Source organism: Strix aluco, chromosome 2, assembly GCF_031877795.1.
Source record: "Strix aluco isolate bStrAlu1 chromosome 2, bStrAlu1.hap1, whole genome shotgun sequence".
Taxonomy (NCBI): domain Eukaryota; kingdom Metazoa; phylum Chordata; class Aves; order Strigiformes; family Strigidae; genus Strix; species Strix aluco.
Genome location: NC_133932.1, coordinates 106,100,053 through 106,119,303, shown reverse-complemented (window position 1 = coordinate 106,119,303; position 19,251 = coordinate 106,100,053). Strand labels below are relative to the sequence as shown.

At 43.5% G+C, this 19,251-nt stretch overlaps 1 protein-coding gene across 1 annotated transcript in view; it reads left to right on the top strand.

Annotated features, from left to right (window-relative positions):
* The window catches only part of SIAH3 (siah E3 ubiquitin protein ligase family member 3), a 47,073-nt gene extending 30,967 nt beyond the window's left edge, over window positions 1-16,106 (top strand). The window contains exon 2 of the mRNA XM_074816955.1: window positions 15,338-16,106. Coding sequence (XP_074673056.1) covers window positions 15,338-15,931 — 594 coding nt within the window. The 3' untranslated portion in view covers window positions 15,932-16,106. The remainder of the gene's footprint in view (window positions 1-15,337) is intronic.
* Window positions 16,107-19,251: the final 3,145 nt, after the last annotated feature.

The window sequence follows — 19,251 nt, the reverse complement described above, 5'->3', positions numbered from 1 at the left end:
TTACAGGGAGAAGCAACGCTGTTACTTCAGAGACAGCTGGCAAATTCAAGGGTCCAGGGTGCAGATAGAGCACAGGCTCAGACCAGGACAGGTGTTGCGGTGCTGAGCTACAAGTGCATGACATACAGCCCCTACAGTCTAGGGGCAGGAGGGTCTGAGCAGAAGCCAAATATGTATGTCCTGAACTTGAGACTCTGCAGGACTGCTAGGGTCTAATCTTGCCTTCACACTGCTCAGAGTCAGGTTATCCATTACATTCTTCAGTATTTCCCCTAAAACTTGAACGCTATTTTTTTCCCAGCACTGAGGATGCTTTTGAAGACCAGCTTTGTTACCTGGCATCAGGGACTGGTCTGCAATCAGCATCGGGCTAGGCACACAGGAGTCTGCCACGGTGGCTGCTGTTGGGAGCAAATTGTCCTATTCACTTACCCACTTTTGATTCAAAACCTCTTTGGTGGGCAATCTAGCTGCAGGCAGTGATGGAGGGAAAAGGGTCAAGCAAGTACGTGGTTAACTGCTCCTTTGTCTGTATGAAGTCCAACAGCTAGACTGCACTTCCAGGTAACAACGGGAGGAAGCCAGTGCAAGCAGAAGGTCCTGCTGGGCTCTGCGATTAGGGCCCATGGTTCAAGGTCCTGTTGTCGCTGAGCTTTTCCCACATGTAATTCCAGAAAGAGCCTCTGGTAAAGGCAGCGTTCATCTCATTATCAATTCAATTTTTGTGACAGCCCTGCTAGGGCTCTTAATTTCTTGTGTTAAAACAACAAATGAGATGACCCAACTGCAATCGCTAATAGGTATCATGGGTCAGTAATCATTCATTTGTTATAGTGCCTCTCACAGGAAGGATGGAGATGAAAATTTGTCCTCCTAATGGCAAGAGCAGTAAATTAGTTTTATTTCACTGTTAAATCTAGAGGCCTGAAAATGAGGATGACCAGCCCTTATCTGGGAAGAAAATGTGTCAGCTCAAGGGATTTTCTGCATTAGGCAAATAGGCTGCTCATAATCACCCATTAAACAGTCGCAGCGGCTGTCTCTTGACACCCTTTGCTGCTCTGAGTAGTTGTTGCATTGGACGTTGTGAAACTCTTCAAGTCTGATGTCCAGGTCTGGGCTAGTGACCCCAGCTCCAATTGTAGCCAATGAGGAGAAGTGAATGTCTCCTGCAGGTGCTGCATGGTAATTTCATCTTTCCCTGAAGATCGGCATGTTCAAAATAGAGACAATGAATTGCTCTGTGGAGGTACATCTTATCTCCATTATTAAGGGAGCTTCAGGTGAGTAGCTCAGATTTGAACATGTCTGTCTTTTAGATATATACATTTAGACAAGACAAATTCAACTCAAAATTTATCCAGTTGTTTGTCACAGGTGTTTCTTCTGCTAAGTAATTATATACTTCTCCCTGAAGCATTTGCAAACCCCACGTGTCTAAAAAATATTATTCTGAGTTAGCATGGACTCACTGTGGATCTGAAAATTGAAGTCATCACTTCATGCTCATAGGGTGGAAAGGAGGGAAATGAAGGGTTTTAAAGACAGATGGAAGCTATGTTGACAGGGGCATGAAGGTGCCTAACAGCCTTCACTGAGCAAGTAGCTGCTGATGAAGTCTCAGAAACAATTGAGTGGCTTCTCCTGGGAGTGTGAGTATCTCTCTTGAAGTAACTACACATGTGATTCACACCTTTGGTCTGACAGGCTGCACAAAACACCACATAGCCATTCCTACTTGTTAAGCCTGGTCCCAGAGGTCTGCCCTGAGCTCTCCTAGCCCTATATGAAACCAGAAGGGGATGTAATGTCCACCCTGACTGACTCAGGTAGTCACAGGGTGTGCAGTTCCTTACAGAAAAGCCATGTTGTTCACCCCAGAATCACATCCCGACAGGGAGCAGGGACTGCAGCTGGGAGCTCAGTGACCGGAGCCCTGGGCGGTGGAGCCATGCCCTCTCTCGCACACATGCACCCTGGCCCAGGGAGCAGGTAGGCAGCACTGCAGCCTGAGAGACAGGGAGCAGATCTTCCCTCGGTCTCCCATCTCTGAGCCACCACACTTACTACCTCCAGCCCTGGCAGCCCTTTGGGAAGAAGGAGGGAAGTTTATCCTGGGGAAGAAAGGCTGAAACACCTTTGATGTGATGAAATGAGTGGTCTGTCATCTTGTTCAATAACATGTCACACAGAAAGCTCTATAAAAAGCTCTCTATAAAAAGCTGAAAACACAAAAATATACCCCACTCTTAAATCCCCCAAACCTATAAGTGTATCAGAATAGTTGTACAACTATTCACTTTTACGAAGCACAAGGTATGGAGTATTGTACAGCCAGCCAAGTTTATGAGAGCATGTATTAAGCTGCCTGCATGGGGAGGACCTAGCTGAAGTTAAAACATAAAACCTTCCCACAAGACAAGTGAGAGTGTGAGGGGGAGCATAAAAGTGCAAGAATGGCTTTGAATAAGAAATGTGGCCCCTCTGTCTCCTTTATGTAATGCTACACTTGCACTGAAATAGGAAATGTTAGGATGGAGAGCCAGAGAGACCAGAGCCAATAGAAAGAGCCTGTGATGCTGCAGCCAGAGCTGCACAGCTTACACCAATGGATTTCCAGCAAAAGCCTCCCCAACTTTAAAAATAGCTAGACTCCAGGAGCTGCTGGGTGATGATGGGTCTCTCGCCTCTGGATTGTTCAAGGTTTCCCCATGAACAGCATTGTCATCCCCTGGTGACATCCAGCCAGTGAACCTCACCATGGTGCCTGCTATGGTCATGGAGCAGACCCTCCTGGAAGATGTCGAAACATGTAGAAGACAGGGATGTGATTAGAGACTACCAACATAGCTTCACCAGGGACAAATCATGTCTGACTAATCTAGTGGCCTTCTACAGTGGAGTGACTGTATCAGTGAACAAGGGAAGAACTACAGATGTCATCTACCTGGACATCTGTAAGGCCTTTGATACGGTCTCCCACAGCATGCTTACCTCTAAATTGGAGAGAGATGTGTTTGATGGATGGACTGTTAGATGGATGAGGAATTGACTGGATGACAGTCAATGGCTCAATATCCAAGTGGAAACTAGTAACAAGTGGTGTCCCACAGGGTCTGTACTGGGACAAATACTATTTAGTATCTTCATCAATAACATAGATAGTGGGATTGAGTACACCCTCAACAAGTTTGCAGGTGACACCAAACCAAGCAGTGCATTTGATTCGCTTGAGGAAAGGGATGCCATACAAAGGGACCTTGGCAGGTTTGAGTCTTGGGACCTTGTGAGTTTCATGAGGTTCAACAAGGCCAAGTGCAAGGTCTGGCACCTGAGTTGGAGCAACCCCTGGTATAAATACAGACTGGATGGTGAATGGATTGGGAGCAGCCCTGTGGAGGACTTGGGGATACTGGTGGATGAAAAATCAGATATGGCTCATCAATGTGCACTTGCAGCCCAGAAAGCCAACCATATCCTGGGCTGTATAAAAAGCAGCGTGGCCAGCAGGTTGAGGGAGGTGATTCTGCCCCTCTACTCTGCTCTTGTGAGAGTCCACCTGGAGTACTGCCTCCCACCTTGGGGTCCACAGCACAAGACAGACATGGACCTGTTGGAGTGGGTCCAGAGGAGGGCCACAAAAATGGTCAGAAGGCTGGAGCACCTCTCTTGTGAAGAAAGGCTGAGAGAGTTAGGATTGTTCAGTTGAAGAAGAGAAGGCTCCAGGGGGAACTTCAATATATAAAGGGGGCTAATAAAAAAGACAAAGAGACACTTTTTACCTGGATGTGTAGTAACAGGACAAGTGGTAACAGTTTTAAACTGAAAGAGGGTAGGTTTAGATTGGACATAAGGAAGAAATTTTTTTGTGATGAGACATGGCAACAGGTTGCCCAGAGAAGTTGTGGATGATCCATCACTGGAAGTGTTCAAGGTCAGGTTGGGCAAGGCTTTGAGCAACCTGATCTAGTGAAAGATGTCCCTGTCCATGGCAGGGGGGTTGAACTAGATGATCTTCAAAAGTCCTTTCCAACCCAAACCATTCTGTGATTCTGCGACTCTATGCTCTCTCTTGGTGGCACATGAGGTCAAAGGGGAGGTGCCAGCAGGCTAGGGAATGCCAGGAGACTCCTTCCCCAAAATGGTAGTGCTGCAGGAAGGGCAGTGTGGGGACTGACTCAACCTCTCCTGGCTAGGGGAGACCATTTTGTCTCAGATCTGAGGCATTTTGACAGGACAAGTTGGAAAAAAAATGAATACTGTATTTCTCTGTGCTTTGCTCCTTCTGCAGGTGGAGCGCTGTAGACTTGGAGACTGCCAATACAGTACCTTTCTGTAAGCAGGAATGTTAACTTAGGAGGTTGTTGTGGGCTTTTTTTTCTTCAACAAAACCCTTTAAACTTTCACTCTATTTATAGAGATAACATTCTTGCTCTAGGTGGAACATCGTCTTCTCTGGCTAACCTGAGCCTCCCTTTCTGTTCTTTCTTTCCACCTGCATCTCCCCCATGTGAAGAAAACTTCTAGAAGAACTATTCTTTGAGAATTTGAGGGGGAGGAAGAAGAAGGAACAGGCTATGATTTGCACAAAATTAAAAGAAGTATTTGTGACACAAGCTAAATGTTCCCACAGAAATGTCCTTTTCCTTACTGTGAAGAATATCTCAGTGAAGCATCAGCAACATTACACAAACTAAAAAAATTTCCCCAGACTTGCAGTTTGTTTTTCATGCCAAAAGCTAATGGATCATATTGGTTTTCTGGATTGTTCTGCATTTTTTTCTCCTTTCTTAAGACTGACTGAACAAACTCAAGACACACTTACAGCTGACAGTAGAATAATGATGAATTTTGGGTTGCCTTGTAACAGGGAGATGTTTTTCATTCAATGCTGCACTCACATTGCAGGTTCCCAGAGCAAGGGCAAGCTGAAAGCTCAGGGCTAGGTCACTAGTGGAGAAGAGGCAGGGACGCATAGAGGAAAGGAGAGTTACTCTGAGCCCAGCACAATTTATTTTCTCCACTTCTCTTCCTAAAGCTCGTGAAACTGAGCATGACCTCTGCCACACCAGGCCATTGTAGATGGGTTTGAGATGCCTGTCACCCGTTGGTACCAGGAGTGCCTCAGCAGGAGGGAGACAGGCGTGATTTTAACTACTCTTGCATTTCCCCAGACACAGCTCTCAGGAGAAGGTCTTAACCAAAACTGAGGAGTGTCTTACAGTTCATACATTGCTCAGTGACTGCTACAGAGATGTTAAGCACAGGCACAGCCTATGAGACAGGACAGGGAGCCAGTGTCAGCAGCATTGCATGCCCTGTGGTCCCTCCCTGCTCCACCGACATGGCCCCAGCCCAGGGTCTGAACTCAGCTGTGACCTGCCTGGTGTGGGTTTAATTGCACATTACCCTATGACAGTTGCAAGAAGAGTGTGACATAGACCATAGAGGAAATCCTTCGCCAGTAGGTGTGTGTGGATGGGATTGGAGACATCAGTCCCACAAGAGAGGTTGCAGGCTTGCTCAACAACAACCACCTTATCCCTTCTCTCCTTCCAACAGACCAGTAATGTTTGTGCTGTCCTTTGGCACTCCTGGGGTGCATTTCTGAAAGAGCAGTTAGTGGATTTAAATGTCATATAATTGTTATAGCTGGAGGTTGCCTGATGGAAGGGAAACATTTCCATTGTCTCAGGGTGGATTTGGTCTAATTATCTCAGATGACAGCAGCAAATCTGCTCCTCTTGGAGACATGCTGTTACTGTAGTAACTTGTAAATTATTATTGGATGATGAGTTATTAGAGCCAGTCTGAACTGTAAGTTTATGAGCACAGTGGGCAATCATTTCTTTTTCTTTTTTTTTAAATTCTTTTCCATATTAATTTATTTTTCAGTGTGAATGTAAAACACAAAATCAACAGGTCAGATATAGGGCTCTTGTGAACTCTGCCTCCCCTATCAGACAGAGCAGATGCAGCTCAGAACTACTTTATCACTTTGCTTTTAATTAAAGCCTATAATGGTTTTGCACTTTGTGAACAGGCTTTATCCAAAATACAAAGTGTATAAAAGATGAAGTGAATCTTCAGATAATTCTACATTTTGGATTATCTCTTTTTACATATGCAGGCCATTCACTACATCACCCAGAGCCACAACCAGCATTGCCTCATGGGCAATCTAGTGATAAACAGTGGTTACACCCTGCCCTTCTGGAGAAGAGCTGATAGCATGTGCCTTGGCTTTCCATATATGCCTTGTATGACCAAAGGGGATGGCATTTAGAGGCATCACCCTTGCTTAGAACAAGGTATAAAATTTTCTTCTAGTCCAAAGAGACGACAGCAAATGTCTCCATGCCCCGGTGCATCAGCAGTTGCAATGGAATATCAAATACTCTGCACTATGGTTTGTTGTCACTGTATTGTGTCCAGTCCTAAAATGCAGCAAAAAAAATTCAAGTTACAAACCAGGTGCCAAGCGCACATCCCACCCTCCAGCCTGGCTTCTTCCGAATTCATAATGGGACCCCAGCCCTTCTGCGAGGCTGGGCAGTGTGCCAGGAGGAGGCTCAGGGTCTCCCAGAACCAAACCAGAGAGGGAGATGGTCAGATTAACCTTAAACTACCATCAGAGGAGGAAAACCATGTTTCTGACCTGCAGCTGCTCACCCTTTCCACGTCTATTGCGGACAGTAGCTGTAGCTCAGTATCCAGGATGTGGATTCATCCTCAGTAGCTGTCTGCACTTCAGGGAAGCTCCTCATGACAGAGACAGAGCCTGTCCCTGATCCTTCTGTGGTCACAGCAGGGACATTAGCTCCTGCTCCAACAAAACAGCCTCAGTTGAGCTCCTCTCTTGGGTATCTCTGCAAAGGGCTTAAACATTACTGGCAAGAGCACCCTCATGGGCTTCTCCTTGAGGAAGAGGAGCAGTTTATTGTCTTCTTCTACTGCTCCTCTTCATTTTAAAAGACCTTCAAAATTTCCGGGAAGCCACTGTTTCTGTCAGGGGGTCCCAAACACGAGTAACAGAGAGCAGAAATGTAACATGGGTGAGGGTAGTGAGTATGGGTGCAGGATAAACCTTCACTGAACAAGGATGCACTGGGCACTATGAGCATGTCTGGTCCTATTTGTTCCCACAGCCATGGTCTCATACTGTGTTTACTCAAAGCCAGGATGCCTTTTTTCTGTTGTTACAGATCTTAAATCTAAGATTCACCTTTGGTTAAGCCCTTGGAGCTGGCACAAGGCAATTACCCAGAGCAGGTGATGTATATCAACTTGCCAACCTGCCAGACCTCCATGGGTCCAGGTGTTTCCATTTCATCCATTTCATCTCCATGCTTTTCATTTATTTTGGCTAGCAAATAACGGTGCCAGATGTTCCACAGGAATTGCCCATGTACATGGTTTTACTTGTATATACTCAATGTATTTTATTTCTCAAAGAAAGCACAGAAAGTGATCTCAGGTAAGATCCAGTAAACACAGCAGTTAAACCAGGGTCCTTTGTCTGGGTGTCCATAACCCATCTGCAGCTTTGGCTGAGGATCGGCAAGGCGGTGCATCCCCCTTCAGAGTGAAACACAGAAAGTTTCCGTGTCCTCCCACCTGGGCTGAGAATTGTCCATCAAACTTGGTTTTAAACCAAGAGAGCTGGAGAGCATGACTTTTGTCCACTCTGCTGGTGTCTACACCTCGGTATCTCTCAGAAAGCATCTATGAGACTGAAATGCTTTAGTATGGATCCTGTTTATATTGCATTATAATTATATTGTTTTCAATATATTGAAGAATGTCAAGTTTTTTGATTATTTTGCGCTTCAGGTCTGCATGACAGTTTATGCTTAAAATACTGATTTTTGGAAAGCAAGCAAGGGGTTTTAATTTGAGGATAATGTCTTTCTTTCCATCTGGAATCCATTTAAAATGCTGTGACATATTTTTGCTACATCTACTACAAAAACAAATTTTTTTTTTTCCAAAATACCTCTAAAATACGTGGCCTCATCTAAAATTCAGGGTTCTCTGATACAGAGAAATGTGGTGCTGCAATGTGGACATGTACTAAAGCAAGCAGCATTTTCTCTGAATACTCAGAGGTGTGTAATTATCATGAGGACATCCATTAACACATCCCGTGCACTGTGTCACCAAGTCACGCCTGATTATGTTGCAAAGTGAGATTAGCAAAATGAGCTTGAAGTTGTCCTCTCACTGCCATTTGATAGTAGGGAAAACAAATCCTTCGACTGCCAAAGCTGCAACTAATATTCAGTACTTAAGAAATTCAACTGATGCATTCATAATGAATAGGATTTTGTGTAATTAAAATTTTAAATAAATCCCCAACATGAGCCCTGGCTTGGACTTCTTAATTTCAGATATGGAAGTACAGCTTTTGACAAAATAGGTTGAGGGTTGTTTTATTTTTTTTTTCCTTCTCTTTTCTTTCATCTGGGAGATTTACAAAATCTCATTAGCATACTAAAAAATAGCAGAAAAGAAATTAAATGAAGACCAGGATTAAAAGACTCACTACTTTCTTCATGTCACCTTTATAGTTCTTTTGAGCATCTGTCCCTGTGTGGTGGGTGTAAGTAATGTGGAGGTGGATGTTAGTGGGTGGCAAAGCTTTTATGAGGCAGAAAGAAGCTGAGAATTAGAAAATTATTGGAGGCAGTTTCCATACAGATGAGAAGAAGCAATCAGACCCTGAGAAGCCAAAGAATAGAAAGAAGACAGTAAGAAAACTGAATAAATGGCACATTTCACTGGCAAAGAAAATTTGTTTCAGCAGAAACCCTGAAAGTTGCCATAGAGCTCTCACTCAAAGCATCCCACAGCTGCAGGTCCAGGCCCCTCTTTGCCTGCAGAAATCTTTAGGTCAAATCCAAAAATCCACCAAGTTCTCATGGCATGTTTCCAGGTTGCTCACCTACCTGCGGCATCCCTTGTTGTCCCTTGTCACACGTAGGGTGGTGGAGAAGATGAGAGAAGCAATGGCACATTAGCAAGGAGGTCCTGTAGCTGGGAGGAAGACCGTGTCGCCCTGGAGAGCTGGACTCCACTCATGCCTCTTCCTGGAAAGCCCTGTATGATTCTGGAGAGTCATTTACAGCAAGCTGTTCATGGATGGCTTCTAGTCAGTCCATCTCTGCTCCCAGGTTCTCAACCTAAAGTCATAGACCTGATTTGCAGATAGTTTAATCACTTGTAGCTGCATCTGAGGTTAATGGAGGCTGGGTTTTGAAAATATCAAGTGCTCTAGGAGGCAGTTCTACTATCAAAAATCAGGGGCTGTGTGATATGAGTAACAGAATGGGATCAATACACTTGGATCTTTAATCTCTTCATGCTTGAATTCCTTGACCCTAAACTGGGAAATAATATTGCCATTGTACTTTAGCTCAACATCATAGGTATCAGCTGACATATGCCTGTGATGCAGAGACAGCCACAACAATAAGCCTCATAGAAGAAAAAATACATGACAAAATGAACTCTTCTCAGAGGGAGTTTTTTTTAAAAAAATGCAATCTCAAATTTGAGACTATTTTCACAAGAATGGGAAAAATAAGCTCATCATCAAAATGTATGGGCTTCCATCCGCCCAGGTCCCACTATTTTTTAAATAAAAAAGGTTCCAAAATTGTTTGACCTGGACAAAACTGTGTTTTCCCCCACTGCATTATTCTCAGAAACATTTAAAACAGACCTGTAAGTGTTATGAGGCTATATATAAATATGTGTATGTGTGTTTATGTAAATGTATATATATTTTAATACATATTTTAAAGTCAGCCTGAATCAGGTGTTATCCCAAACAATGAAAATTTTACTGAGTTGAACACAGTAGGAGACTGGAGTGGGGTCAGACGTAGCAGGAGGTAGCATTAGCACAGGGGGTAGGTTTGTAACAGGGGGTGTGAGAACAGCCCCTCTCAACCCCTGGTTCCCACCAAGGGTCACAGCTGTTGTGAACATACACGGCTCTTACCAAGTCTTCTGTAATCCAGCCAAGAAAGCTGTAGCTGAGGAGGAAAGTTTGGATCCACAGAAGGAGTAGATATGGGTACCCTCTTGAAAGGAGGATTAGGTTGTAACATCTCAGGGTGTGCTAAAGCTGGACTGGGGTAGAGAGGGAGGACTGTCCACTGCTTTGGGTTGGTTGGCATGTCCAACAGTTTTATTTTTATCTCTGCCACTTTCTGCATGACCCTGCTCAGAAGTCCTACCGTGATGGCCACCAGACTACACCATTGGCTTCCTCAAGCAAATAGCCCAGACCATGGGTGAATTAATGAGTGTTTGCAAAGTTGTGTGTCATCACTGAATAAAATGCAGTTGCACAGGTGTAAAGTGCAGGAAAAGGACGATTATGCGCAGAACGTGTTTTGCTGTCAGAAACCCTTATTGACTGGGCAGCGAACGAATACTTGTCCTCACTCCTTGGGAAGTTCTTGGCATGCACTGGCACTGTTCACAGGCATGTAAAAGGCTGATTTTTTAACAAGTTATGTGCGTTACTGTAAGTAAAAGTATGAATAAGGCATCTAGACTCCCAGTATAACACTAGTGCAGAAAGGCAACATTTAACCTTCACTCTGAATACCTGAGCAGCACTTATTCTTCTACAATGCAGTGGTGTTACTCACCCTCCTTTTACTCCATATCATCAGGGTCTGGGTCCTCTCCCATGGGGTGGGAGGACTGGATTCAACCCTCCCTCACCCTGAGGGGTTTGCTTCAAGCAAATTCTCCATTTGCAAGTCAGGATTGATTGTAAGGCATTTGACTGCTCAGGGCAGCAGCCACCAATGTGCAGCAGAGAAGCAGGGCTTGAAGGATCATGGTGTAGCCAGTGCCTGCACCCCACAGTGTCTGGAGCTCAGCCAGCAAGGGTGCAGTGTGGGTTGCTGCCTCTGTTTCCACTATTTTTACCACAGTTGACCTAAGGTCTTTGCTAGTTAAAATACAAAAGGTCCCGCAGAACATGAGGAGCAACACCAAAGCCCTTCCTCCTGGCTGGGTGCCTCAGCTTTGTAGCTGCAGACTCAGAGATATGCTTGTGTCTTTGCTACCTCTTGGAGATCTCTACCTCTTTGATCTACCCTTCAACCTTCCCCTGGATTTTCTATCAAGTCATTGGTGACTGGAGGTGTAATGGTGGTAGGGAGGCACAGATTTACACCCTCACATGAACAGGCATCCATTTCTCTCTCCACGGACTGCGGTGTCTCCAGTGCAGCAGGAGAAGCCCGTAGTGGTACAACTCTCTCCTGACTGAAATAGGGATGTCTAGAAAACAGAAAAACCTCTGTGGGTCTACGCTGAGGAAGGGTTTTGTCCTGGCTGCGTGTAGAGCGGTGTCTGGAGGGAAGAGCCTTTGGCATCTCTTGGGATGAAGTAAATTGCACTCCAGGGCTCTGCATGGGCTGTAAAAGAAGATGATGTTCTTCAGTTAGACACCTAATGCTCAGGCATCAAAGTTAGAACAGATGAGTCACACCTGGAGCAGTTCGTTGCATTTTTAGCAGAAAGTCTGCAGAAAGGCTGGGGCAGGATCCAGAAGCCCTGAGACACAGGTCCAAATATAACCTCTTTTTTTTTTTTTCCATAAGAAAAGCACCATGTGTTTATAAATTGCTCTTTGCCAAATGACTTGTTCTTAAAAAGAATTACACTGTAATAAGCTACATCATTAAAAAGAAATTTTTCTGTGAGCAGCAGAGCCTGATTTCCTGCGGTTTGGTGTCTCGTGGCGGGATTATCTCTCATCTAATGAGGAGCACTCTGGCTGAAGCCCTTTCTCCTGTTCATAAAGGCACTGTCTCATGTGGGTTCTCTGGTGTCCATAATACATGTGGGATCAGACTGCTATTGTTTAAGTTCTCTCCTATCTGACAATGTAAAACTACCCACATAGCAAGCTGCTCCTCCCTGGAGACGTGAAAGGGTCATACTTCTCTACCCTGCTGCCTCTTCTCACAAAACTGGTTGAAAATTAAAGTCTTTAAGACTTCTATCACACAGTTAAATTTGACTGAAATTGGCCAACAGGCTAAAAGATAATAGAGAATAATACTGGACTGATGCAACAATATAATAAAGCTAATTTTATTAGGTAATCAGGCAATAAATGATGGATAATAAATACTGGAGCAGATTAAACATGGAAAAAAGTGTTCATAAATATTTATTCAAACATTTAAATGCACTCAAGGTGACCATTATATGCCCGTTTTGCATTTCAATTTTAGAGGTTTGATTCACAGCCATATGAAAGATCAACAAGGGCACAGGCACCCCAGTAGTTACACTCATACCTCAAAAGTGAAAGTAAAATAATAGTTTTCTGGGAGATTTTTTTTCACAGACAGGGAATTTTTAAACCTTTCTTTCAGAATATTACAAAATTTAGAATTTAAAAACAGGAATGTTAAATCATTCAGAAACCAGATTTTGAAGACGATTCTCACCTAGTCAGAAAATAAAAACAGATCATGTGATTTGTGTTGGATTTCCAGAATTTTTAGTAAACCTGAACAAAGTCAGACCAAAAATCCTTTGCCAAAATGATTCATGGAAATGTTTTGAAAATGTGAGATGTGAAAAGGAATTCTCAATTATTTGCGCGCACACACACACACACACACAAATCACAAATGAAAAAAAAAAAAAAAAAGAAAAGAAAGATACATTGAATAAATTGCTCATCGTAATTTATTTTTCCAGTTCCTGAGCCATAGAAATGTGCTTGTCATAAAGTGATTTTTGGAGATACTTTTCTTACCTTGGATACAGTTTAGATGGATGAGCTACCATTGCTCTTCATGCTTATCAAATTAGGAGAATGCATTTCTAAATTCAATTACGTCCTCAGTGGAAATGGTTTCTCTGACTCTGGTAATCTTTGGAGAAGAATTATACACAGTCTATAAAGCTTCACATTTCAAAACCTAATTTTGAATGTTATTCAAGAGGTTAATTTAAGATTCATTTTCCTAAAGAGGAGTTAAATAAAACTGATAGAAGGCTGGAACTTGTCGAGTGGTTGAGAGGTTTATCAGCATGTGAGTATGAGTTCATTAGTTTTAATTAGTATAATCACTAATGTTGCATTAACAGTTTGGTGAGAGAAAGTAATTGCTCACACCCACTGTATTAGATTGGGAGATCAGAATTCATTTTATGAGGCAATTAGCATTTCAGGGATTTTTTAAAAGGTTTTTACAATCTGCCATTGCAGTAGCTTCCTTCACCAAAAAGAGTTTAAATTAACCATAACTTTCATCCTAATGGGATGCAAAAATTAATGTAGAATTAAGTGTGAACCAGCAATCCCACTGCGATAAGCAGGCAGCTAAAACCACAAACCTCGATTAGTCTATAATGACCTGTTTTATTTCCCAGACAATGATAGTCATTTATCTGTCCTCAATTCATTATCTTCTTGGAAAGTTTATTTTCTTGAATTTTATACAGCAAAACAAATAAAATATGAGGAAGAGAAAAGCAAGTAATAATTCTCCAAAGAAAAAGCTGCAAGGTTCAATAATAGGGCTTAAATAACCAATTATTCTTCATATCAAATGTCAGACGAAGAAGAAACAGCTTCCTTTGACACCCAGTGCCTTGGGAAGAACCATGAATTTCACAGCTGCAGCAATCACAACCCTTCTCTGTCCATCACATGCCTTGACAGCTACTGACAAAATGAGAATGGAGATCCAGGACTTTGTCATCTTTCTTGGCAAGGAAGCCCTGCTCATCTGAGAGTTAGAACAGTTGACCCAATTCTTCCAAAACATCCTGGAAAGCAAAAGTGCAAGTTCTGGAGGGAAAAACTGCTTACAGTAAGAATGCTTACTCTCATATCAAGGCTGTAATGAAAGCCATCACAGTATGCATAGAGAGATGAGACAACACACCATTTGCAACATATCTGGCACCTATTATATGGGTGAACTTAAAACAAATCTCTGCTCAAAAATAGCTGAATAAAGCACAAATCTGCTATAACTTGGATATGGCATGAAGGAGAACTGTTAGATGATAGAATCATACTGTTGTCCCTGTAATTTTGGGTACATATGTTAAAATGAGTAGACATGGGGAGGTATTCGGGGAATTACATGAGTCTTCCTAAAGCATATGTTAAAGCAAAATGTACATATATATGTATGTCTTCTTGATTTTTATACTCCTTGCAAGCATTTCCAAAGGAGTTCAGAGAAAGACAATGTCCTCCTACATTTAAGCATGTAAAATTTAGGTACAACTAGACAGATTGGATCTCAGTCTTAGTCACTCTGACCCTCCACCTTTAGGAGTTGAATTACTCCAGTGAAGAGAAGGGCTGCCTCACTCTATTGACTGAAGAGGCAGTCTAAGGTAACCAGGTTTCTGTCTTGGGTGGCTGAAGTAAATGCTTAAGAAAGGGTAGGATGAATCATGACCAGCGTGTCTGTGCCTTAGGGTTTGTCTATGCACAGAGTTATTGTGGAGAGCCATTACTCTTCCTGAATAACATTACATGTGGATACACTTTTGGTTGAATAAGACTTACTCATTTCTCTTCAACATCCTCCTGACAGAAGCAGAGAGGTTTGCTTCCTAGTCCTCACGTGGAATTTTTCTGCAAGAGCTGCTGCCTTTTTAGCTAGCTCCCTACCTTAATCCAAATTTACTTTAGTATAAAAATGCCCTAAATTTGCCATCCATCTACCTTTAAGACCCATTTAAGATTTATGGAGGTAAGTGCATCAATTAAACACAAATACATTGACAAAAAAAAAAAAAAAGCAAGCATCATATACAATAAAAACTGTTATTTCACAAATTATGGGTGTTATAAAGCATATTGTTTCAGGAGAAATGCCTGTATTTGCCAGTGTGTTTCATTAAAGAATAATAAAGCCATACATATTTCATTTCCTTGTTCTGAGCTGCAAGAGCCTTAACTATATAAAATGCCCCATGCTGTCCTTGCTCTGTTGGGCTTTCTTTTCTTTTTAATCAGATTTTCCCCCCAAAACTAATGAAATCGCTCTTTAAACACATACATCACTTTCATTTGAAGTGACTTATCATGGCTCAAATGATTTCTCTCTTATCCTGGAAAACAAGGGAACTGCCAGCACCTTTTGCTGTGCAGATCGAGGTCTGGATTGTCCCTGATCTCCAGAGTGCTGAGTTCCTGGCATTCCCACTGGTGCTGTTTTAGGGGGGAATATTAGGTGACTGATGTCTGCGGGGTCTGCACCTTGCATATCTGCGCTGGTTCCTGGTCCACTTGCTATCACATGTAATTTCTCTCTTCTTGTAGTATGCACCGACCCGCTGTGCAGCTGCACAGACGTCCACGGAGCAAGGCATCCTTCCTCCCTGCCATCACCACGAAGCAGTGCACGACCCCCAGCTGGTTCCCTGCACATGCCCACTCTACTCCTGCCCATGGGAAGGGCACCTGGAGGTGGTGGTGTCCCACCTGAGGCAGACCCACCGCATCAACATCCTTCAGGGGGCAGAGATTGTCTTCCTGGCCACGGACATGCACCTGCCCGCACCCACAGACTGGATCATCATGCACTCTTGCCTTGGCCACCAGTTTTTGCTGGTCCTCAGGAAGCAGGAGAAGTATGAAGGCCACCCCCAGTTCTTTGCCACAATGATGCTGATTGGCACACCGACCCAAGCCGACAACTTCACCTACCGGCTCGAGCTCAACAGGAACCAGAGGCGCCTTAAGTGGGAGGCGACCCCCAGGTCGGTACTGGAGTGTGTTGACTCTGTCATTTCAGATGGAGATTGCCTTGTGCTGAACACTTCCCTGGCTCAGCTCTTTTCCGACAATGGAAGCCTAGCGATAGGAATTGCAATAACCACCAGCAAAGTTCACAACGCTGAAGATGAAATGTGAGGGGGAAGAGGAAGAGGAGAAGAAGGAGGAGGAACAATGGTGCTCTAGCTGCCTTGTGAGAGTCAGAACTTACAGACTTTTTGGGGGGGTCTCAGGTCTTTTATGGTATTTAGTACTCGTCCACAGTGGGCATTATGTAAACATCCTGTGGTTACAGTCTCTGTGTAATGTATTTTCTGTTTTGTTAATACAATTTTATGAGAAATTTTAAAGAGGCTTATCAATTTATTGTCAACCTCCAGCAACACTGGAAAAAACACTTTCTCCTGGAAAGCGCACCCAGGGTGACTCCTAGAAACCTTTGGCCTGAGCATGCTATGCAAATATGTTTCTTTCATTGCCTAATTGCCTGGTATTAAGGAGTTCCCTGTGCCTGGTAGAAGGTAAAGTATTCCACTAAGGGACAAGAGCACCCAGGTTTCCATATTAGCAATAGTGATTTAACTCTTGTCCTGAGGTCACAACAAACTGCAGGGAGTCTGCAGTTTCAGAGCTCCCTTCAGCTTCTGAGGAAGCAACCTTCACCACCCAGACAATGAAAGCTTCAGAAGAAAAGTGAACAACTCTGCTGAGCCAGGGCCTGGAAAGTCTTGTTCTGCATTAAATCGGGGATGACAGATAGTGGGTGGTCACTGTGAGCATGGTTAAATCTCACTCTTGTATCATGATGGGCAGTGAGAGACTTGCTAGATGGTCTGGCTCCAGGATGGATATAACCACAGCCAGCCATTGGGGCATTACCTTTCCAGCTGCTGTTTCCTTAAGCATTCAAAAAGAGATTTTCAGAAAATAAAGTATCAGAACAGTCCTAAGCTGTGTACTGATCCTGCTGTTGAATGCTGTGCCCCTTAGACCCACAGTGTGAGCTGCTAAATATTGATTTAAAATAATGCAACTGGAAGATCTGTTTGCAAATTGGCTATGTGGGGGGTGGTGATGGTCCCTTTCTTCTGCTGAGGGCGTTTCACAGATGGCCGCGGTCACAAGGAGGCGCGGGCTTCTCCAAGAGCTTCTCGCTTGGATGGGTCCTTGGGGAGAGTCAGAGGCAGGTGCTGGCAATCTGACACTCAGTCCCATCTGCAGTCAGGCGTGTTTCCTCCATAACCAACAACAGCAGTGAAATTCCACCACAGTAGGTGATGTGTTGAAGGAGGGGGCTCTACAGTGAGTGTGACACATGAGAAGCATGGGAAATTGTCTTTTCCTGTTTTCCCTTCTGCCCATGTGTGGCTGTGGCCTGGCTGCTCCTGAATGCTTTTTTGAGAAACATCTGGTGGGTTGGGTCAGTTAGTAGCTAGAAGGGCTCATTGCTCGAGTCCCTTGGAAAACCAAGGAAGGGGGGAAGCGAGATAAGGACAGTCCTTCAGTGTTTCACAAGGCACCTTGTTGTAGCTAGCTTTGGGTATGCAAAATAACTGATGCTAATCTCTCTCACCTGCTGCTCTCCTGGGAATTATTATAAATGATGCGTGAAGTAAAACGATTTGCAATTTTCCTGAGATGAATGCTATGCAGGTAATGCTTTCTGAGTTGCAGATGTACCTTGCCTCCTTACCTGGGCTTTCATAGCAGGTCACCACTTAGAGAGGAGCTAGGGTCTCTTCAACAGGCTGCTCATGACCATGCAAGCTGAGGTCTGAAGAAGTTTCTGTCCCTGTAAGAGTGTGCTGAGGCATACCTTCACAGCTCTCCCACCTCTGAATTTGGGGAGCCAGGGGGGCATGCTGGTTTGCAGTGCTTCACTGGAACAGGTAGGCTTCAGAGTGGCTTGCTTTTTCCCTGCGATGTTAAATATTCAGAACCAGCAACTGCTGCCCTTTCCCTAAATGATAGCAATAAATAAATCATTGGCATTTTTGTGGACTGAAACTGGCTTCTCCAACTCCTCCAGCAAATATTCTGCTTCTGAATTAAAACAAGGCAAAAGCAATAAAACCCCAATAAAAACAGTTCCTCTAGCTTAAACTTTCTGAGTTCTTTGTACACTGTGGTAATGCTGCTTTTGTTGCCTGATTACAACTGGTCCTACAGAGGGATATCCCTCAGGTATTCACTTGTTCCAGAACTTTTGTTCTTGAAATATCTACTGAAATGAATAATGTGCTGTGGTATTTTGGGGCATGCCCCTCACCAAAGGATGAGTGTGACAACAGTAGTTCTCTGGGATGGGCATCTCCATCCCTTGCCAGTAACCTGTTTTTTCTGGTTTCAATGGGGCAGGAAACACAGTGGAAATGTGACACCCCTGACACAGAGCTCCTCACATCCCATGTGTCCTTCTCCCAGAGCTTTCTTGTGACCACAAAAACAGTTCAGCCTTTCTATTTCCTTCCTAGTCCTCCCCATCATCTTGTGGCCACCCTTCTCAGCCCATTCTCAAGCTTGCCTCCTCCCACTTTTGCCTCTTGGGTGCCACTGCTTAAATTGTTCTCATTGCTCTTTGCAGCCAACCGGGTAACCTCCTTGCTTGGCTCTCTCCACTGCTGCAAAGCCCCAGGACTAGCAGGGATTTCAGAAATCCAGATATGTTGGAATACTGATGAAAATCTGCCCCTTAAGACTCCCAGTACAGAAAACGAGGACACGTTTTGGGGAGAAAAGAGATATGGGTGCCTATATCCAGCATTCATAAGCATCTCAACATAAAAGTCAAATGTTTAGGGGTATATTTAAGGACTTTATACCACAGAGGACATTCTAATTGTGTCATAATTCAAAGCCTATGAGCAACCCTTCACTGCTACAAAGAAAAGATGAAGCAAATATTCTGCATTGTGAGACAGAAATCCTAGAATGTTGCCAAGTAGGATCAACAATGAAATTCAATTTATATGCACTCTTTCAGTGCCCATAAAATAGCACTTTCTACAGCTACTCATGGTTGAAAGGCAGCTGTAGCTTGGCTTCCCAAATTTGGGCTGAAATCGGAACTTCTAGAATTCATTTTGTTCTCTTATGTTTAGCATCTTTATAATGTATTGTACCCAGTCACTCCAAATTCCTTCAAAAATGTGAAGAACACAGCCTTACATCTCTTTGAAGTAAGGAAGTACCCTTCATTTGGTGCAGGAGAAAATGAGGTCTCAAAAAATTGCTACACAGCTGTTGCAAAATTCTGTTTTCCTACCTACCTGAGAGAAGTGTTCCCTCTTTATTTTGTTTTTTTTTTTTTACATAGACAAAATGAGGGGTTGGTAGATTTTTTTAGAGTTTTTACATATCTGTCTTCATGGATGGATCTTCTTGTGCCTAGATTAGTAAATTGCAGCAATAATTTCATCAGACTGAGCCAGATGGATTTCTACCAGACCCACTAGAAA